The sequence below is a fragment of the Typopeltis vanoorti genome, chromosome 25 (genome assembly GCF_054136105.1).
Source record: "Typopeltis vanoorti isolate ZY-2024b chromosome 25, IOZ_Tvanoo_1.0, whole genome shotgun sequence".
Classification (NCBI taxonomy): domain Eukaryota; kingdom Metazoa; phylum Arthropoda; class Arachnida; order Uropygi; family Thelyphonidae; genus Typopeltis; species Typopeltis vanoorti.
In genome coordinates, this window is record NC_143573.1 from 36747781 (window position 1) to 36772022 (window position 24242).

Genomic DNA, 24242 nt, shown 5'->3' on the forward strand with positions numbered 1-24242 from the left:
GAATTTAGAAGGAATGCCAAAAAGAAGAATATATGAAATGGAATTTGAGGGAAAGAGACCAAGAGGAAGACTACAGAAAACATGGAGAGACAGAAAGAGAAGATGTAGGAAAAAAAAAAGAAACCTGTGTTCAAGAAGGAAGAATCTGGAAAGGATAGAAAGAAATGGGGAGATCCGATCCGCATGACCTGACAGTTTCTGTCGAAGCAGCTGTTGCTAAAGGAGAAGAAGCCGCGTGTGTGTGTGTGTGTTTTCATGCTATCATTTTAGTTATCATTAGATTTGAAGTTTTTATTTTGAAATTAGCAATTAAATAAATATGCAATTCAGTTTGCATAATAAGTCATTCATAAACTTCGATTAAAATTAATAACATCTACATAAACAGAATATCAAACGCATTGAGAGATAGAGATATAATTCAATGCTGTGATTTTATTCTATTATTCTCAAATTTTATATAATCTGAGGATGTCATTTTCAAAAATGACAGGTGTATGCCAGGTTATATTTTCAAATTATCAACTTAGAATCGCTTAGCAACAAACTAAAGAGGATGGGATTCTTTAATATACTATGTAGATGGGAACTTAGCGGAAAAAAATATGTTTAAGATGATATTGGAATTTTGAAATCAAGAGGAAGACCTATTTAAACTTTTAAAAGAGAGACTTTTTAAACCCTTGAAAACGTTACAGGAAAACTGCCTAATACATGAAGCCAAGAAGAAGAAGAAACGGCTATTAATAACCAGAATGATCTTTAGCCAGATTGCCAATTGTTTTCTTTAAGAAATATGCTGATCAGATCACCATGGTATCTGTCTATGCACCTTTACTTCCTTCCTCAATAAGTGTGAAACCAGTGAACAGATTCTCCATAAAACTGTATGAATATCTATTTCGCAGTCATATTAAATCATTCCATTAAACATATCACACGAAATCCTTTCTTCATGCTCCCTTTTACCAATTCACCTTTCGCCTGGCTGTCACTTATTTTCTTATTATATTTATTTTTTATATTTATTTATTTATTTGCGGCAAGCAATTCTGCCTACAAAAGAAGAATCTACAGAATGGATATGCTAAAGGTTAGATGAGTTGGGAAGAATTCTAGAAGATTCCATCTAACTAAATACATATCACTTCAGAACTTTGTTCTGAAGTGGTATCGACCTGATGATGAAAATCAAGTACAAGACTTGTTTACCAGGGGGAAAAAAAGATTAGTCATTATGGGAAAATACCAAGTAAGGCTAAATTGAAGAAATCAAAATTACAAATAAAAAAAAACAGGATAAAAGATAAGATAAGATCGTTTCTGCCAGAGAGCACACAGGTCCTCAAAATAAGAACAATGTTAAAATAGTATGGATAAATGGTAAAATCTTACGAAATGAGGATGATGTGGCAGATACAAAATGTAATTCTGGTGACACGTGTGAGATTGCTAATTGATTTGATTAGTAGGGAAACACAGGGAAAGTTAGGAAATCTTTTTTTGTTTTGTTTTTTAAGGTACTCGGTGAAATTTTGAAATAACTTCATATCTACATCAAAAAAGGTACAGAATTTTTTAGAATCAAATACGTTTTACTGTGTCTAATATCTCTGTATTACAAAGAAGAGAATTTAAATAATTCTGAATAAAATAAGATCATTTATCAAAATACGAAAGGTCAATATTGACATTAAATGCCAAAAACTGTTTCTATTAAAAAAAATGCCATAAAGGTCATAGTTGGCTTGAGGAGTTATTATGGTCAAATCAGATAAGACTATAGTGCATGTATTATCTCTGTTAATTGTGGCCGTTTTTTTTTGAATGAAAAAAAAAACCTCAAGTTTCTGGGAGGTGTACAGCCAGTCCATCCTTCAGTTTCAAAGCCACTATAAACGTTTGTCGCGTCCTAGATGGAATTGAAATCCAGTATTAGCGGGACTCGACAAATGCGCTCGCCCACTTACTTCGTCTTTTCACTTATCTTGACTGAGCCCTGGTTATAAGTATCTGTACTTTGGGTTACAAATAACTATGATTAGTTAAATCTGTTAAAGAGCAACGACGATGTTATAAATTGTTTCTTTATATAAAATTATTGAAGAAAGGAAAGGATATATATGGAGAAATGGAGTAAAAACCAGGTTTAAAATAGCTTGGTATCTTTAACATATAACATATATATATATAAATAATGCCTTTCTTCCTTCTTGTTTGCCTCTGTAAGAAGATTAATATACACGTTAGTGAATCAAGACTTATCAACTTTTTTTCTCTTGTTCCATAGTTTTTTTTTTCAATGTTTTCAAATAGTATATAAAGAAAATATATTTGAGTTACAAAATACAGAAAATATTGGATTGTATTATTATGCTAATGTTATATACACATATACTTTTATCATATTAATAATATAATGAATTTTTATGTATTTTGCAATTCAAATATATTTTTATATATTGTTATAGTGTTTGTGTATGTATGTATGTATGTATATATATATATACACACACATGCCACGCACGACTGATGTTCTTTTTGAAGAGTTTGACATTTCAGTCCTTGAAGAAGATGGTGTTTCCGAGAACAGAGGGAGATGAAATAAAAGATAATACTGCTAATCAGAAGTAATACCGTGCTGAATGCTGATATAAACACTTGGAGCTCCAATATACCAAATAGATTAGGTTTGGTTGGATTTACGGCCGAAGCAAGTAAAACTATGAGGTCGGTGTATTATATCTGTTAATTGCGCATGTTCTTCGGAATGGATGGATTGAAAGATCCACTTTCAGTTAAAAAGCCTCCTTATAAAACTTTCTTACGCCCTAAAGCGATTTAGACCCAAGTGTTTTTAACCAAAGAGTTAATTGTGACATCGTCGTAGCGACTGCGCTACGGAGACATCCCACCCCAACTAGGCAAAGTGTAATTATCAAGTCTGAACCAAAAAAATACATAAACTGAAGTTTTCTTATCTTGTTCATTCTACATTTCTAAGAAAATAAATTAAGAGATTATTTATTCACTATGCTTTTCTACTGCACAAGTGCATATTTATAGGAATTTTCAATATAGGTAAAAGAAAGCAATAGCTGATATAAAGACTTGTGAAACTACCCTGATTGTTGTATAAAAAATGAATAAAACTGAAAAGAAAAGTTCGACTATAAATAAAAGAGATGAGGAGTGGTCCATGCGAAAACAAGTAATGAAAAGATATAGGCCATAGCTTTGGATTTCTAAGGATGAAAATCACGCAGACTCTTCTTAAGTATAGAATAAGTTTTATAACAGTTTTTAATGACTGGATCAAAAAGAGATGAGATTATTCATATCTGGATGAAGACTCAGCAGAGCTTCTTAACATACCGTGTGAGAGAATTTAGCTGTATACTCACTTTACTTTTGAAAAAAAAAAAGTATCCAAACAAGTATAGGAGAGTCCTGGCATTTCTGATTGAAAGACATACTTAAAAGTATGCATATATTTAATCTCTGCATGCCCTAGCCAATACCCTATTGAATTTTACGAAGTATGTGCGTGTGCGGCATTAATAACAAAAGTTCGTGTATAATACCAGCAAGAGCAGCTGAACTTCAGCTATATCTAAAGTATATGTTAAACAAACAAAAAAACTCGTAAATTTATGGAGTGAAGGAAGAATATTGATACTGAAAGGCCTTTTAACTAGGGTTATGAATAAAACAGCATGATGAAGTTATTCACAAAAGATGAAGTCCATATTACTGCGCTGATGCATCAAGATAAGTTATATAACGAACATCCTAGAATGAATCGTTTTTACTGGTAAATTATCAATAAATTCATATTTTTATCCCATCAATCACTTAGCAGAGCTTATGTTATATCGTAAATATGTTACAAATGCATAATTAAGCTGATGCATGAAAAAAGGAAGTTAATAAAAAAAAATAATATTCTGGAAGATCAGAAGAAGAAATATGCAGTGTTTATTTCTAGTCATGGACAGTTTTGCACTTTTTTTTTGTTTAATTATTGTTATTATTATAATCGATCAACCACCAGGAAATCCAAGAATTATCCAGTTTCTACAATTCGCTCAAATAAACATATAACGCTACTAGATACTATTACTACTACTAAGATACATTCGAGATCAGTTTTATACTTATCTGAGATATATCAGAGCATGCAAGAGAAATCCGATCCCATAACCGACATTTCAGTTTGTTTTTATTTGATTAAGAAATAAGATATATGGTTTTGAATAGCAAATAATTTTGAATACCAAATAAACATATTTTAAACTTAGAAAACTGTTCGCTTACTAAAAAGGTTGCAAAATTTATTGCAAACGATTAATTCCAAGTGTGTTACTATATGCAATAATATAGTATATTGACCATACTTTCTAGTTAATCCATATATCATCATAATATCTAAAGCAATAAGTACTATTATATCACCATATAAACTAAACAAGAGACTTTTAGCAGAAAAAATTGGTATCCATAGAATATTTAATTATTAGCACGTGAGGATTTTGCATAGAAATTTGGAAAGCAAAGTGATGTCAGGCAAATCAGACATTTGCGTGACGTTAAAAAAATAATTTTCAGCTACTACCTTATATGCATTCTTTTAAAAAAATGTGATTGTCAGTTAATTTTAAAAATTAAATATTAAAAAAAATCTGAACAGAGCACCTACCTTTAGACCATCTGCAGTCCTCCACTTATAAAGGAGGAAAAAGAACTACAACACTGATACCTCATTTCGAGAGTGGGTGGAGCACCACACTTCTGTCAACACTGACCGAGATCTTTTTTAGTAATCCAACATGACACCTTGATCGGGCTTAGCATCCAGGATTCTGATCCACATACACTAGCATTATGCCCTTTTTTTCTGACAATTAAGGATTCTGTATTTAGCACGGCTACTACTGTTGAACTGTTTCTCAGATGGATCAGAAATGCTGAGTTGTTCTTCGTACTTCTACCAGTGCATCTGCAAATAGATCCTTGATAATTTGTATAATGGGAAGGGAAGGCGGTCTGTGCAACTGTAAGTAGAACCTACAATACGTTAACACTAGACTGAACTACTGTATAATGCCTTTGAGTTTTTTTAGGCAATTCAATCGGACCCCTATCTTAATTCGTTTGCTACAAAAGCAGGCCAACTTTAGATAGCCATATTCTAGAAATAGCTGTACCCATTTTAATAATAATTTTCTATCATAGGACCTGAATGAACAATAGGAACTGGACACGTAGGACCCAACATCAACTCCTACAGTCACACGCACACGCGCACATACCTACATATCAGGTGATGGCGATGGCGTTTGCAAACAAGAAAAAAATAATAAAAAACATAGACCACATCCTTCAACAGGACATATATAACTGCCCAGTGCTCATAATTCAACTGGCCGGATCAAACGCTATGGTACTCTCTCTGAACCGTCACCCCTCCTTGTGGCGGTAATATATTTCTTCTATGATACAAACAGACAGAGAGGGTGCCAATGCGTTTGTCAGTCTAATGAGTGAAAATATGAATAAAAAAAGAAAACTATTTACATTTATATTTTATCTCTTTTTTTTTCTGACACATGCTTTTCTACCTCCCTGTACATCAATAATATATTACTATGTAGGAAAACATGAGTCAGACGGCAACAAAATTTCTTCGCTCCTTTTTAAAAATAACAGGGATTATGTTCAGAGCTCCTGGACTATCATCCATATATCATGTTCGCTCTCTCTCTCACACATACACTCACTCAAACGCACACACATACAGTGACCAACGGAGGTTATTTATTTGTTTGATTGAGAACCCGTTAGAGAATTCACGACTAAGTGCCCATCGCACTATTTCTTTGCTACCGTCAGCGTTCTCCTTATGCTGACGAAAGCGCAATGAGCTTATGAAATCACAGAAACTAATGGGAAGGGAGAATTTTTGGTATTTGGTTTCCTACATCGACAAGACAATAATTCCAAACAACTGCTATATGCAATCAACCCTCACCCCTTGACAATACAGACAAACACAAATAGGGGTAGGCAGGGGAGAAAACTCGGCCATACACATGCACACACACATACATTAGAAAGACGCTGGTTCAGACTAGGAGAATTTTTTTCTTCTTTTTCTCTCCGTCTCAAGTGTGAGCACTTTTTTTAATGTACACCAGATTGATAAAGTGAGAAAAATATATATATATAAAAAAAAAAAAAAAAAACAGACAGCTAGAGAGATAAATGGATCGTTCATGTGACAAAGCTTAATTTTAAATAACAGTTTTCTTAAAATATTTCCTTAGTGTTTATAACGTAGAATGAATGATCAATGAGTCAACCACTCTACGGAAAACAAAACAAGAGTTAAGAATAGTGTGAAAGTCGAATATCAGAAATATAAGTTATGGTCTTATCAGTTGCAATACATAGTTACGCTGACATGCAGTAAACGTATAATGGTATCTGTAATTCCTAACTCTGTAAGTTCAGATAGATTTTATTCTAAATGTCAGAATGTATAAATGTACGAAAAGATTTGCAAACACGCGCCCATGCACACGCACATACACACAGACACACGTACATACATATTAATTAAAATATCAACACATGGCATTGGCACCACGATTTTTCCCCATCACTTACACCTCTTGAGGTACCTAATCTGTGTGGGTAACTATACGTGATGTCATGGCAACAAGCGAGGTGAGCACGAGACAGGAGGTAGTTGGAGAATAACATCTCTATGGTAAGGTAAAAAACACAACAAAAGAAAAAATCTCATATGTACCCATGGATCTGGTTGAACGTCCCCTTCTTGAGCTACCTGCCTCAAGAACCATTCTAGAAGAGCATTAAGCAATACGGGATAATACATTACGTATATTATTCTTTAATACCCATCATTCCCTGAACAGCGACGGGCATTTAGTAGTTTTGATTTTGAAATAGGAACACAGCAAGTATTTCTACTTGCTTAATTTATGTATTTATTTTGATTGTGTTTCGTTTTCTCTCTGGAGGTGTCATAACAGTTGGATCTACACACAACTGGCTACGTAATATTTCAACTTAAATAATACCGTAAGACATTAATTTGAACTAAACATTTCTTATCTGTTATTCTTAGCGGACCACGAATATGGACGCTGATATCACTGCGCAACTAAGCCTATAATTAATTAACATTTAATTGCGTTTGCTCTTCTCTTCCTGGTATGAGATGATTGCCTGAGGGCCAGGGTTATCATATCATCTTAATCTTCCAGCTTCGATATTATAATCTTTACTGGTATCCAAACCGATTCTACTAAAAAATCACTCCTGCCTCTGTAAGTAGGAAGCTCTGTTATATCATAGGGGAAAAAATTGACCAGTGAAATTAGCTGCTTTAGAAGTTGTGCGCTGGGTTTCCTGCACGAGCCATATACCCAACCCCGCGTTCGTCTCCTGGCCCTCGGACAGCCCTTGGGGCAGATTACTTTGGGACGGGGAGATGTCCACCAGCTCGCGCTGACCTGAGGTAGTAGTAACTTGGTCAGTATAATGATTAAAAAACAACAAAATCCCTGAATTGAGGAACAATCGTTTCCACGACTTCCTAGGAAGTCGTCAATCGTAACGCTCCGTTACTATTTTCGTCAATGTCTGAACGCTCTCCGTTGCCATGACCACGGCTGTCGCTAGATGCTTCGTGGTTATGCAGACCTTCTACCACTTCCCAAGTCTGAATCATACGCGCCGAGTGATGTAAGCTTGTAGGTCTTAGATCACCATCGTCACTCTCCATTTCCATTCCTTCGTAATCCTCCTCAAACTCGTCTTCTTCGACCTCTTCCTCTATCGGCTCTGCTTCCGAATCGCTCCTAGAGTTGGACAAATCCAGCACGCCGTCCACGGGAGAAGGGACATACCTGGATGAAGTAGTTGATCGGGAAACAATCACGGACACTGGATTCGCGGGAACAACTGACGACACGGACATATCTAATGCTTGCGTTTGCATTGTCTCTTGTTCCCGAAGGAATAGCTCCTGCTGTTGTGGCGTGAGGATACGGATGGTGCGCAGAGGTTTTCTCCGAGACTTCTCCACTGTTGCTGCATTCCCAGTATGGGCTGCTGGAGGTTGCTGTGGAGGTTGCGGAGCTATTATATTGTTCGTTATAACCGAGGCTATTGCTGCTCCATCGGCTATGGGCGGAAGGCAGTCGGGCTGCGACACAGGGCTGATAGGCAATGGAGTTGGAATTTGGTCGTAGGCTCTCGGACGACGGCCCCGCCTTGGCCTTCCGATATTTGCTTCGTCGTTGGGACATTTGTGGTGCACAAGATGGTGTCGGCGACGAAATCTGCCACTGCACTTTTGACACTGGAAAGGTTTTACTCCCTCATGGATGAGCACGTGGGCTTTGAGCTGGTTACTGTCAGAGAACCGAGAAGTGCAGTTAGTACAAGCGTATGGCCTCTCTCCTGTATGGACCCGTAAATGCCGCCGTAGATTCGCCACTTGAACAAACTGACGTTCACAATGTGTGCAGTGGTACGGTTTTTCCCCCGTGTGCAGCCTCATGTGGGTTTTCAGGTGATGGTCTCGGGTGAACCTCTTATGACATTCTTTACATTCAAAGGGCTTTTCTCCCGTGTGGGTGCGCTCGTGATTTTGTAGAACGTGTTTGTAGCCGAAGCATCTATTGCAGACATTGCATACAAAAACCTTGTCCCGAGGTGGGCCGTCCGTCCTTCGAGCATGCGTTCTGTTGGGGGGTACTAAACCACTGCCGCTGCTGCTACCTAATTCCTGATCCACAGAATTGGAATTTTTGTTAGTCAATCCTATTCCCAAGAGAGCACTGGCTAAAGTGCCCCCTAAAGGAAGACCCGTGTGTTCACCCGTGGTTGAAACAGCATTAGCTGCTGCGGCGGCCACAACCATTTCCATGGCTGCCAAAGTAGCCCCGATCACCTCCTCTCGCGATGTTTCATGAGCATGCTTCCTCGGCTGTCCGTTGTTTCCATTGGTCATAGTACTGTCAGCATCCCTAGATGACGTCGCTTCATTATTGGTTCCATCCCCTTCCGATTCTTCCTTCATGGTCACTACCCTGCGTGCCTTTCAACTCCTCGCCTGTGCAAAAATAAATAAATAAGAATATACATATATAAGAATATATAAAAATACCGAATGCTTAAATAATCAAGAAATATAAACAATAACAGTTTAAATAAAACATAAACATTACACACACATATATATATATATATATATATATATATATATATATATATATATATATATATATGAATACCATCCACAAAGGGTTGCAAAGGTATAGTTGCATTAGTTGAGTGGTTGCGTTATCGGTCAGATAATCTAAAATCTCTTTTGTCCAATTTATTATTATTATTATTATGTCAAATTAAAAACACTGTCTAAAGACAATCTGTCGATTTTGCCAACTGCAGAATTTTGAATATTTGCAGACTCCATTCCTTTAGAATGGCTTTCCTTTTATATTTCAATGCAAGTCGAAGTTATGTATTTATCACTAACATCACCACCACTATCATTTTCTTGTTTACCTCATTCCTGATCTGTGCTGTAGTGTCACACCTGCATGATGTGACAGTGCAACACAGTTGTTATGTCATTATTAGTTTCCTATCAACATTTTTCTTGCAAATTGGCCTATTATTTGTCAATTGGCTGATATGATCACCTCTTATTTTTCTATCTTCTAAAATATTCCTAACTACATCAATCCATCTATATCCAAAATAGCAGGAAAAGACCTCAGGGTCTCTCTGCTGCTATTTTCCTTCACGCATTTGTTTAGCTAATCTTTCATCTCCCATTCCGTATAAATTACCATGACATTTCAGATTAAATCAACAATTCACATTCTTCAAGAGTAATGACGTCGAGTTCTTTTCTGTTATCTTCATTTTTAATAAGATTCTACCACCGATGCCTAATTTTCCTCAGAACTTTGACATCCGTTGTGGTCTTCATTCAATTTTTGATCAGCTTTAGCTTCTGGCCCAACGCTCAGCTCCATATGTTAAAATGGTTTCAACGGTTTCTTGTATAAGGCTAGCTTGGCTCTCATGTTTCATAAATTCCTTTAACTGTTTTCCCATCGTACTAGTTTTTTTATTCCATACTTCCATATTTAATTTAATAATCTTCACAGATTATGCTCATATAGCGAAAATGTGACCTGCTAAATAAGCTCACCATAAGAATGCAGTCGTTATTCGTCCTATTTCGAATATCATTTCCGTTATTCGTCCTATTTCCAAAATTTTGGTCTTTTTAATCGTTAGTCGTGAAAAGTTTTATCAAACATTTCACGATTATTTATTTCCGTCATATACTCTTGAATCTACATTGAATAAAGAACTAAGTTTACTTTCTTCAATTCAGAGGGAATTTAATATCATCATTATCAGCACCAATATTTACAGGCCACGACCAGCCAAGTGTTCTCGGCTTTCCTAACCACAGTTTATTAGGATAAGGAGGTTAGCGTTATGCCTATTGAATATATTTTGTCTGTGAACTGCGTGTGTTCTCACGGCCTGTTTGAAAAACTCGAGCTTCCGAAAGAATAACTCTGCCACCTCTATATGAAACCGGCTAACACACTATTAGTCGAGAAGCGTTTTTAGAATCCTAGACTGGATTCAAACCCCGGTCTTTACAATTCAAGGGCACCATCGATATCGACTGAACCTACAGAAGCTCGGAGATATAATATCCCTATCCTTTATGTTGTCCATATATATTAGATATAACAGCGGTTTTAGATACAGCCTTGACACATGCCTGATTTTGCATATAACAACTTTCTTATACATCAGAGATACACTCAAATCAGCCTTTAGACTGCACTCGGTACCTTGAAGGCTGCACCCAGATTTAAACGGAAATTCGAATAGTATATTTGATATAAAGTTGAAGAAACTGGGGGGGGGGAGTACACAAACACAAACTGGGCCATGTTTGGAACTACTTAATTCGATATTAGTACAGATTTTGGAACAAATATAAATGTTTAGAAGTCAATATTAGCAAAAATAAGTATACAAGTTTTTCAGACAGGTCAAGATATCTAAGAATATAACATAACAAAAAGTACTTTTAATTTGGTTTTCTACTTTCAATAGTAATCTGAAACTGTAAAGTAATCAGTTTCAGAATTTGGTATGTTATAGAAAACAAGAGAAATGGATGTACGAATAATTGCTGCCCTGACTCGGGATTTCGTCAATTGTTTCCAATCAGTATGACTTTAGAAAGAATAGTAAGAACTTATAATCACTGCTGGCCGAGTAGTTAGCGTATCCGCTCTCCAGCCAAGAGAGTGCGGGTTCGAATCCCGCCATGGGCATAGCGGGATTCGAACCCGCACTCTCTTGTTTCGGTCGCAGATGCCGTTTCCAAACTGTGTTTGGAAACGGCATCTGCAACCCCACCACTTCTTCTAGCAGCAGACCAAAACCCAGTGAGGTACGGGAGTGGCCATACGGCGTCCACAGGCGTCAAATGTGAATTTTGTTTAAATCACTGTTAAAACTAGAATCGCAATAAGTAATACTAAAGCTGAGAAAACCAAGCAACTTCAAAACTGTTTAATTTCAACTAGTCCTTCGCGCACTAAAATATCGCCTATTTCATTTTCCTCCTTCCCACTTCAAAATAATAGAACGCAGTACAAAAAAAAGAAAAAAGTAGTAGCATCACTGAGCTACTGAAAAAGAGGAGCCTATTGTTTGCATGGAAACGTTACGTCACATCGACGAATTTTGTTATTATACATAAATATATGTATTGATAAGGAGGGGTCACATAACGACAAAATATTATTTTCTTGTTTAACTATATATTAAACCATGTCGCCACAAGGTTATCCTTATATAACATCTAAAGCAAGTTTATTTACTTTGTTTCTGACGTCTAATTTTCATTTAACATATACATCCTTATGTATTTATTTCGGTAGTAGTAATTCAAAAGACATCTACGTTTCAATGAAAAAAAAATCTATCACGATAACTATAATCATTCAGAGAGTGAAACTGTAGACTGAGAATAATCACGTGCTAAACAGTTGAAAAAAATATTAATGGGAATTATTCCAGTTAATAAAAAATCTCTTTCCTAAAGAACTAACTAAAAACCGGCTCGATATGATCGAGTGCTCAATTTCCAATTGATCATTGGCCATCAGTTTAATGTTCTGATATTTCGAGCGGCTTCTGTTTTTCAACTTCATTCTTCACATAAAAATATTTATAATCTGTGTCCTTGTTTAGCATTTTTATAATCTAACTTATTAGCTGTTAAGTGACATCAATGCATAATACCCAGGAACAGGTTTCGACGATTCTCGTTTTATCTGTTAGTGAAGATGTCATTCCTGTATGAGTGCAAAGCATGACAGAGAAAGTGCATTGAAACATTTCTTGAAAGCTCTTTAAAATCGAGATCAGTATATAAAAAATAAATCTCAGTTTGCATAATTTACTTTTAAGATTTGATATGCAACATATTCTAATGCACAGATAAGAAGATGATTCTGAAAATGATATAATTAAGGAAATGAAGCAGAGCTTGAGTCATCTTTATCACGAACTGTCCCTACATACTTCCGTATGCACTTCAGACTATACTTCACAGTGATACATGGGAAAATGCTGGAAAAGTTGCTCACGCTCTTACTGAAAAAATTCCTTTTTCTCTGCTCGGTTTCAGAACATGGACTTACACGCAACACTGATAGGATGATTAACTTAATAATTCGATAATTATTAAGTTAATTATCATATCACCTTAACTCGATAATTTTTAAATAGAAAAATAAAATAGAAGCATAAATCCTATAAGTCCTACGTAGGTCAGTTATTTTCGATGATGTACCAATTTTAAAGATCTGGGTTAGAATCCCATATAGGATGGGGGGGGGGGAGACTCTTTATCAGAGTTTTTCAACTGAAGGTAAGTTAGCCGGTTTCATACGGATATACAAGGGTTCTTTCTTCCGGAAAGTTGGGTTTTTCATTCCACATCCAAGTAAATCGCCCTGGAGAACACACGCAATTTACGCACAGAAATATACTTAAGCATAAGGCTAACCATCTTATCTTAAAATTATTATTATTTAGAAAGCCAATGATAGTTGGAAGGTTTTGGGTCTTGAGAAGCTTTATGTACTACTATTATAAGTTACAACATGCAGTCCCTCCTTATCATCTGTCAAACCTTGTCTTCTTAGTGTGGAATGTTCCACACTAAAAAAAAAAAAAAAACTTAACTAAAAGAGCTCTGTAGTTGCTTTTGTGGCGACTCTTTCTCTCCAAATAGGAAGATTGACAACTAGATCACCAGTAGCGAATGATCTGATCCCCATTGTCTCCATGAAGCACATTTTTGTTCTTTTAGCTGATTTGTCACTAGTGTTAACTTCACCAAACTTATCAAACTGAAAGAGATACCACTGTATTACTAGAAGCAATGACTTGATACAGATCGTAGATCTGCTTACCAGAATTGTAGATAATCCTCACTATCCTAATACATCTGACTTCTTCCTTATATATAAAACCCTTTCGCGTGTTCTGCAGTTGTTAGCTTTCCACCATGTGCAAGTTTCTTTTTTGTAGAACGCTTCCCCCTCCCCCACTAGTACTCTCACCACCGTGTCTTTTCGCACCAATGGTGTTAAGTAGGACACTCCCTGCTATTTCTGTTAATATTTACAATTATGAGACTACTACTTTTCAATCTGCCATAAAGCTTCAAGTAAGCATATTTTCAATCGACAGGTTAGTCACTGATCGCAAGGGATTCCAACATACTTGATCTGCAGAAGAGCTTCCCGCGTATAGATACATGCCATTATGGAAAATCCGTGTGTTCATAATCACATTTGGAAACCTCTTTAGGAATAATATATGCTTTAGAAAATAATGTGTGCGAGCATTATTTTCTAAATAAAAATAAATGAGTAAGTTAATCCAACGTAATTGCAGTACTCCATTGAATTCAAAGGGATGCAGCAGAGTACACCTTTTCGTAGGAATGGGTGAATCTATACATATATTTTTATTCAATTTATTTTAAGGTACTGATTTATAACACTCAATAATCCCCCACAAATAATAAGGTGCAAAACCTATTGACATCACTGTATATTTTTGCAAGAGGGTAAAAAAAAAAGAAGAAAGCTGTTGATGTGTTTATTGAGCAGCTGAATATTAAATGAAGTTTTGCACTGTTTCCGATGTTTGGCAGAGGGAGAACTGAGTTTTTACTCTTCAACCAACAGGCCATGGATTTAAATCCAATCCTACTGTTGTATGGATGTTTGTGAATATCTCTTTGGATGGTAGATGGATTTTGATGTCCTGTGTGAGATCACAGCCTTACTTACTGAAAGGACTCAAATAGAAAGGGTTCCATTGTTTGGTCCATGAAGTAGGAGAATAGAATTATCTCACGCATGGTATTTATGTATATAGGTTTAGTAGAACCATTCATGGATTTAATGCGCATACAAATGAAGAAAAATAAATACCTGAGACCTGAAGTGCCTTACAAAAGTACCATACTTGTTCTCTAAAACAGAACCACTGGATTATTTAACCCTATTTAACAACCGGTTTGAAACCTTTCGTGGAAGGTATCATCATAAAAATGAGAAAAAAAAGAAAATTCAAATAAGGTTTGTATATCTATGTAGTCGTAGTGCAGCTGAAGGACGATACCACACGGTCCTTTGATTGTAAAAACCTGAATTCGAATCTCATCAACGTGAAGAATCTGAGGGAAAGTTATTCGGTCTCGTGGAGAGGTAGCAAAGGTTTTAAATCCCGGAAACTCAGTTTTCCTCTTTCCGCAAAGAGGTGAGCTGCAACGCTATGGACATAATTTAAAGGGGTTGATTTTCAAAACCGTTACTTAGGATAGGGTTAACATGTACACCAAAAACTTAACTAATCTGCCTATTCCAATAAGGATTGGGAAAGAGAGGAAAGAAGATGAATGCATTTGCTGAGTGCCCATCAGAGAAGAGTTAATGGAACCATTATTATCAGCCGTGACGGTACCGAATAAAAATAATAATGCCAGTATATACCAACAGAAAAGGCGCACTTGTAAGAATGTTTATTGCTTTGCATTATGCGGCTTATTCTTATTATCTTGAATTTAATTTTAAATACGAACATATTTATAAATATTTATGAAAGTAATTTTTTTAATTATGTATATTTTTAAAAGAATTGCCCTATGCCAAACCATAACTCCGCTTCTGGCGATAAGTAAATTTTACAACATTAAAACCATCCATAAAAGCCAAATGACAGTATCTGTATCAATGCTAGCATCGTTAAAATTCTTTAGTATTTGTTGTATGCAATTAGAACATATCTCCGGTGCAGTCAGTATATGTACCTTTCAGATAGAGGTACATCACTTCTAGGAGAAGTATAAGGATTTTTTTTATTTGTAACGGAAGGTGAGTTAATTGGTTTCATACAGTGATGGCAGGTTTTACTGCAGAAACTAAAGGGGGGGGGGGAGATTTGCAGCAAAATAGGCACGTGGCCAGAAAACGCACGCAATTAATGGGCATAATATACTGGCCTCATTAGCCTTAATCGATTTCGGTCATTATTCTAACCAAGCCAAAGTCTAATACGTAAACGGAAGATAAAAGTTTTTTAAGTTTTCCTCCCTTATATGATTTCTATGTACCGATAAAAAAGAAATTCTAGTTGATCTCATTTTCCTCTTCATAATATTTGAAATGTGGACAAAAGCAAACATTTTTTGGCCGATTTTAATCTTGTGTTATCAGTTTCAAACCCGAAATCTATCAGCACTAAAAATAAACCGAAGGGCGGGGAAGGTAGATAATCAAGACATGTATTTTGTGACAATCACCAGTAAAGAATTTGACCTACTTTTTAAAAATGTTCATTTTACAACATAAAGGACTAGTTCTAGTCGTCAGCGGGCGCTTATCTTCAAAATGGTTAAGCGCGAATCTTTGGTCTGAATATATAATAATTATCATTAATGCTTTTCAACATTTTTTTTGATAATGCATCACTTCCGTAAGTATACGCATACCAGTGACAGTTTCATTTTCCGAGTGAGGGGAAAGAGAAAGGAGGCTGCAAGTGATTTCAAAATCTGCAATTTATTGAATGGAATAAATTGTAGATTTTTTAGTCGGAGTTCGAGTAAACTGAACTACACGACTGTTACTGAAAGAGGGGAAAAAAATCAAACGAGGTCTCATCGGTTAGCTTTCGTATGAAAGACTTCCTAAAATATATTATCTAAAGGTTAGTGCTTTTTTTCTTGGCGGAAGATAACTTTTTTTGGGGGGGAAATACCATCCTTAAATTTAAAATGTCACGCTTTTTTAATGTGTACACCAAAAACTTAACTAATCTACCTATTCCAATAAGGATTGGTCAAACGGATCCGGATCCATCCTTTGCTATAAAGAGCATCAGATCCTGTCTTGTCAAAACGGGGTTACAAGATTTCTAAATGATCTAATTTTGTCCAGTGAATCCTTGTGCATGCTATCCCTATTTTTCTTAATCATTAGTGACTTAATTTTTTTTTTTTTGAATGGATTCGAGCTTGTGGTTTCATGCTACAAAGTCACAGAGTATCAAACATGCAAGCAATTCTTATCACGCGTGAAAGGATCAGCGAAAAAAAAAAAGAGAAAAGAAAAAAATAAACACACAGGAACGATTTTGGTTAAAAGGCGGAGAAGCTTTATCTCAAACATATTGCATTATATATTTAAGACTTCAGATATATTTGATAAATAAGTTGAATCAGATTCTATTCGCTGTTAGAGAGCCAAAAAAAACAATTTGAAAGATTGTTATTCTTGCTTAATCTAGTAGGTAATATATTAGATACGACTGAAAAGTCTGAACACATACAGCAGCATAACGTATATTCATACTCATATTAATATCAGTTAACATATTAACGAAAATTTTCCAGTATATCATACAGTTTAAATGATATAAAAAGTAGTAACAAAGTGCAACATTTAATGACAGTTTACTGACGTTAAACAAAACAGTGCTGACCCACTTTCTGAACCTCATTTAACATCCGAAGGAGACCAAGAATGTATATTTATATACATTCCAAGAAGGTATATAAATATATGCCATGCGAGTGTTTTGGGGTTTCGTTCGCAGGAGTCTTACGATCCATTATCGCGGCACAAAATTCAACGTGTTTTTATCCTGTTTTATTTATCTTGACAAATCTCAGATCTGTTCCAGTATACCGATCCGATTTCTAAGGAGCTGTCAAAATCTTCCTTCGAGATTCTAGACGCCAATCCACTAAAAGCAAATTCACTTCACCATAAATGCATATTATCTACTCGTGCTCTTTTCTACAGGTACTATCACGGGTGCTGTTCATCCAAATTTGCATCCCCTCCTGCTCCTCAATACCTGTTAAAACCGAGCAGTAGACCACTAATATTAATTTTCAGTTAAATTTCAGATGCACTAAGTACTCATCTTCTTTATTCATGTCCGTTAGCTCCTGTGAATAAGCTTTCTCTTGTAGTATTTCCGAGAAACTAGGATCCACAGATATTAAAATAATTTAACTTTTCACAAGTGAGATTACTTTAAAAAAAAAAAAAATTTAAGTCTCCACAAACACTGATTTCTATACTTCACCTTCTCTATTCAATCAATCAAGGCAAAACATCTTAACTCTATTATATTCAGTTTTAATCCTTTCAAATAATATTTAATTACGCTGCTCGCAAAATATGACATGATATTTTTATTATGTTAATTTTTTTTTTATTTTCGTGCGAAGTTTTAACACCCAGAAGTGTAAAGAAAAATATTACTTTTCCTTTCCCGAAAATTAACAACTATCAGAGCAGAATGAATCTTCAGATTTATACTAAGGGAAACGTAAAACAAATTACTAAAAAGCTAAATAATTAAACAAACTAAGTCAAGAATTAGCACTACAAACTAATGGTGCATTTTATCATTACCGACTAAAACACTTTGTCATAGTTAGTGGGACTCTTCCTTCAAAATAATTATTTCGACTCAGATTAAATAATAAACATACTTCTTCTGAAAAAAAGCTCATGTGAGGTTTTGATGGTATCGCCTCCATGCTAGTGAAACCTCGGTTTCTAAGTTTACTGTCAGTAAACTGTCTAAGACTTGTTTACTGGCAGTAAACAAGGCTTGTTTTTTTCTATAGTTAACAAATATTAATTAAAATATTTTGACTAAAATATAAAACTATATGGCAAGAATAGGGTTCCAAACCTATTGTACATCCGAACCGTAGTTGAGCTAAGAGATAATCTGAAACACTGCTCTAGGGACAAAAGAAGAAACCTTTTCAAGACACTTTAGGCCTCGAATAAGGGGGAACGGTGGTCTTACACCGGGCGATGAAATTCATCTACGACCTTAAAATTTACCTCGGTGGACAGGAAGGAAGGAATGAGATTCAATATGCGAATACAAAATTATTCACATATAGAATCTCTGAAAACAAGATGGAGGTCCAAAGGTTACAAAAACGTATGCTTTGAGACGCCTTTCAGCAGAATTTTTTAGAAAGATCTCGAATACCAAATTCATCAAATTGTAATCAGCAAGCATTCCGCTACTTTATGAATATATATATATATATATATATATATATATATATATATCCAGACAGCCACCAAGAATATGCATCCATAAAGGTGTTAGGATACCTGTATCTCTGGGGAGAGGAAGGGAGGATTATTAGTATACGTGTGATAACTAAACTAGCTCTTCCGTCTCTCTCATTCATAATATTCCTAATAGATGCCATATCTTAAATTTTATAACTCCGAAAACGAGTAATATCCCATACCAAAAGTTCCTAATATAAGTCCAGAATTTCCGAATTCTGGACTTACATTAGGATTGGTTCTGTCGATGCAATGCTCGACGGAATCAGGAGATAAATACCACTCAGGAATAACCTCTTCTTCTTTTTTTTTTGGGGGGGGGGGAGGTAAATCAGTTATCAGGGGGAAGTTATCAGTACCAAAAAAAAAAAAAACCCTCTTATGAAGCTACCCAGAAGAAACCAACAAAAGTCTATCTAATGTGACTGGATTGAGGTTCAATAACATGCATTTCTTGATAGAATATGCTTTCAATTATTCTACTCTTTAACAAACTAGCGGATCTAGTCAAACTGCCTTCCGAATTTTCTTTTGTTTTGTTTCTCTAGAAAAAATAAGAACATGCATCTTCAATAAATACAAATAAATATAAAATACAAACCGGAAAAGATGTTTTCCTAGGAGTATTAATCAGCTAAGAGATTCACTTGTCACTTAATCCACATACTATAAAGCGTTATTTTCCATTATTATCTTTGTCATAACCCAAACACAGAACGAAGATAAACTAAACCAAAAATTAAAATTACTGCTGGACAAAACCAACAGCCCATGTTGTCTCTAAGACAAGATAAAAGTTCACGTATTTTCAATAAATGGTGAATTCTTCCGTCCAACATTGTTAACAAATATGGAAATAATAGAAAATCATAAAAAAAAGGTGCGTTTCGGCAATATCATTCTTTTGTATAGTGATTTATTCTCATAGTAATTGAATTCAGAGCTGTTTTTGGCTTATGCCGGTTGTTCGACGCAATAAGTGATTCGTCCACCAAAGATATCGCAAGTGAAAACAAATAAAATTACATAGCCGAGCGGATGATTAACTCCTCAGCAGTTAAAATTATTCCTCTATAAATATAATCCATGCATTCTCTATATTCATTACACTGATTTGTGTAAAATCATATAAAAGGCACGTTTACGATGTTTGTTTTGAATGCGTCCCTTGAAACAAGAACTTTCGTGAATTAATGGTACTAAGTCTTATGGAATAGCATAAAAAAACTGAACAGCAATTTCTAATGTCTTAGCTTCTAGTAAAAGGACATAATTATAAGAGAAACTGCTAGGATCTGATGCATTCTAGAAATTTGTACAATATATCTCTTCTTTTTCTTTGTCTTATTCTGTAGCTTTCTACGTAAATCATATTTTTACTGCAGAGCAGGCAAGGACAGCTAATTACTAGTGGAATGCAAGCAATGCTCATCATACAAATAAATCAGAATAACAGATATACGTATGTTGCGCAGAGAATCTCGCTGTCATAAACAAAACCACGTCCGCAGCTTTATTTTGTTTCAGCATGTGTTTTTTTAAACGATACCGATTTTGAGAAAAACTAACACCGAAGCTCGAATTTCAAATTCCTTGTAGCATAACTAAAAGATTAGAGTACGAAAATGGTTCTTGTGCAAGATAAAAAAAAAAGTGCATTAACAAATTAATTAAGATTGTTCGTTTTGCACTAGCAGTGCGTGTATAAAGTGGAAGTCAAAGTAGTCGCAGCAAGAACAATAGCGCAAAAGTTATGCGTTTATATATCGGAGCATCCTTTAATTTGTTTCTTAATAATAAGTGATAAAAAATAAAGTGAAATGAAATCAGAAGGAGGTAAAATAAATAAATAAATAAAATGAATAATTAGGGAAAAAAAGTAAAATATGCTCCAAAGACGTGTGTGTGTGTGTGTGTGTGTGTGTGTGAGAGAGAGAGAGAGAGAGAGAGAGAGAGAGAGAGAGAGAGAGAGAGAGAGAGAGAGAGAGAGAGAATACTAAAACAAGAACAGAAAAAACAAGAATTCTAGAAGAATATACTTGACAGATACTAAATATATACAAATAGGAAAAATCTAGATATATAAAGACTTAAAAGAAAAGAAAAGAAAACAAAATGAACTTCGATCGTTTTAGACGACCACCGATTATCAGAGTTGATACGGAATGTGAACAGCGGAGAAACTATTTAGTTCTCAATCATCACTTTGTAGTTCATCGCATTCAATCCCGAAGTGTGTAGAAGGAAGGTGTGTGGGGGGGGGGGAGAGAAGTGATTGGCGGCATACAGCTCTGTGAAATAAAACTAAAGCTGAAGGCATTTCTCAAGGTCAGCGGGAGTTCCGGTCGAGAGGCTGGATGATGGCAAAGACCGTAAAACAGCGGTGTGGGCACTTTAAGGCTAGTTAATTGGTTACTTGGCGAGGTCAGCTGCTCTTAACACAGCACGTCGATCCAAGGGAAGAAACAACACCTGTATTACGAGCGACAGTTCGCTTGTCAGTGGATGGTAAAACTCGTAAAAAATGACAGATTTTTAGTAAAAAGCTTTCGTATTGCGCAATAATTAAAAGATCGTACAAAATGACCAATAACATATTTCACGTGAACGTAATGTAAACGTGTGTCTCCCTCTCTTTGAAACTCAAAGAAAAGAAGAACAGTCTTAGTGAGGAAGAAAATAAAACAGGAAATTCGTATCAAGCCAGATATCCTATTGAAGGATAATAAATGTGCTAAAGTGGTACTGACTCTTTACCCTCTCTGAATCTCTACTGCTTCCAAACATTTTATAACGATATCTAAATGATTGATATTAGTTAATGAAACTGCTCATTTTTGAATAAAGTCAAAACATTTTAGGTAAGTTTTAGGGGAAGGAGCAATACAGAACAGATTCTATGAGGTTAGAGTGAAAGAAATTTTTCTTAAATGCTGAGAAAGTGAGAGTATAGTATATGTTTAAGAATGTGCCAAGAAAATTTTGAAGAGTTATCGCACAATGAGAAATTTGATTTAGAGACAATACATTGTTCTCATTTAGTTGCTTCGACCATAATTCCAAATAACCATAGCCAACAGTATGAGACTAGCTAACTCATCTTCAGATGAAGAAACCCTGATAAAGGTTGGATTGGGTTATTTGGAATTACTGACAATGTAACAATGACTGTGAAGGCTAGTGCATTACGTCTGTTAATTTATGCTGGTTTTTCAGAATGAAAAACCCACCTTCAGTTGAAAAGCGAAACCAAAGGAATGTTACCTTTAAATATTGTTATTTTAGTAACAATATTCAAAAGTAATAAGATATAGTTTTATTAACAAAGGATGTTGGAAAATGGCCTATGCAATTAGCAAAATTTTAGGCATAGAAGGACAATTTATACGATTTGCTCAGAATTCACTTCGATAAGTATATGGCGGATTAAAAGGGGGATCTGGAAAGTTCTTATAAACACCTGGGGGAAAAAATATTAAAGCAATTGATATTAACCACATGAAAGAACATACGAGGATATAAGAATATGTTCTTATATCCTCGTATGTTGACACCTATACAAACATATCTTCAATGTTTGTCTAGGTGCTTATCAGAACTTTCCAACCTCCCCCCCCCCATAAGAATGTTTTTAAATAAGAGTCAGACATTGGAAGGGGGAGATGTTATTGCATTCTACCGGGAAGTAATTAAGCATTCCCTAATAGACAGTTGCCAACGTGCTGAAGAACCGTAAGTCAACAGCTAACGCTAAATACGAGCAGCTCGGTTGGCCTAAAATATCGAATGACAGGAATCAACGTTCCCTGTGAGGGCCGGTTATCTCATCTCGCTATAAGACTCTAGACAACCTGTGTATTGAGAGATGAGAACAGCCAATCCCACTGTGCTACAATGCAGAGCTGAATGAATTTTCACGGGAAAAGCTGCAATTCAAAATTAAAAGTAAGCAGAACTGAGACTGTAGAGAATGGAAAATGGTCCATTTTAATTCTAATATTTTAGGAGTATAAATATATGCCTAAATATATGCATATCTGATAATAAAACAATATAATATGCCTTGCTCAAGAAAAAAGTCCATCATAATTATAGAAAACAAAATAATCGAACGAGTCAATAATTTTAATTATTTGGAATATAAATTAAATTATTATTAAATTAAATTATTATATGGAAGTGAAGCATGGATAATAAGAGATAATAAAACGAATCACTATAGCAGAAATGAAATATATGAGAAGTACTGCAGGTTATACAAGACTAAATAAAAAGCAAAATGAAGACGTACTGAAAGAACTAAAGCAAATACTAATAATGAAAACAGAAAAATACAAAACTAAACAATGACGTATGAAAGAATGCCCAGGAAGGTGATGAATTACAAACCAAAAGGTAGAAGAAACAGTAATGGGCTGATGAAACACTAGGCCGAGTCTGAAACAGGCCACCTCGCCTAGATAGAAGAAGAATAACAGAGAAATGTATCACACTAAAAACCGCTTTTGAGCTTTTCTCCTCATTCCTTCACTTAGCACTATACCAGTGTTTACAAGAGTTTAATAGATTCGTTACAGTTCATAATCAAATCATTTTGAAGAGGATAATTAAATATAAATGGAAAGAACTACGAGGTACAATTGATTGACTGGTATATAATGATCACTTTATGCTATCAATCAAATGAATTGCCGTTGGTAGTTCATTTCGGAGCAGAATCATTCTGGTGAACTAAATGATGAATTCTCTAATCTGGTTAACCAAATGCGCGAATAAAAGTTAAAAAACACCGTGAATCATTCTGGGAAAGCTAAGAAAATGTCAAACTTCCACCCAAATCACGGAGAGTTATCGAAAGCTATCGCCTTCGTAAAATGTGGATGCATAAAATAAATTTTTAAGCCTCTTGCATACATTTTATGAAGTTAATTTTGCAACCTTTCGTTGTTAGCTATTTAAGCTCCAAAAATGACATGTTTAAGAATCGTAATACTTTATTTAAGAGTGATTTGCTAATCTGTGCAGAGAACTGTGCTATAGATCGTAACCCTTAACTGCATAGTATCTTTCTCAAAATAAAATATGCAATTATCAGGACAGACCTTAGCAGGATGGCAGATAGTTACCACGGCACCAAAGACACGTGTTGGCAGTATGAATATCTTCCATTGCATGTACATAGTGATTGTTTATGTAATATGATATATTAATAAATTTTATATATAATTTTTATTCATTTTTATAAATGTTAATATATATTAATAAATAAGTTATACATTTAAATGTTAAGGTTTATATATATATATCCCCGGATTTTTGCTCGCAGACAGACAAGTCTTAACTTTTACAGAATTTGGGTATTTATAATCAGAAATCACTGAACACCGAACAATATCGTTTGATGTTTGCCTCTATTACTTCTTCGATTCTTTTTTAATAACATGCACTAACAGAATTTTG

General features: G+C 35.1%; 1 protein-coding gene across 1 annotated transcript; it reads right to left on the reverse strand.

The window, feature by feature from the left end:
- Nucleotides 1–7624: 7624 nt before the first annotated feature.
- On the reverse strand, nt 7625–9115 carry LOC150092668 (uncharacterized). The gene has a single exon (XM_090414255.1). It carries the CDS (start codon nt 9113–9115, stop codon nt 7625–7627), a length of 1491 nt encoding a protein of 496 aa, XP_090270381.1.
- Between the last annotated feature and the right edge of the window lie 15127 nt (nt 9116–24242).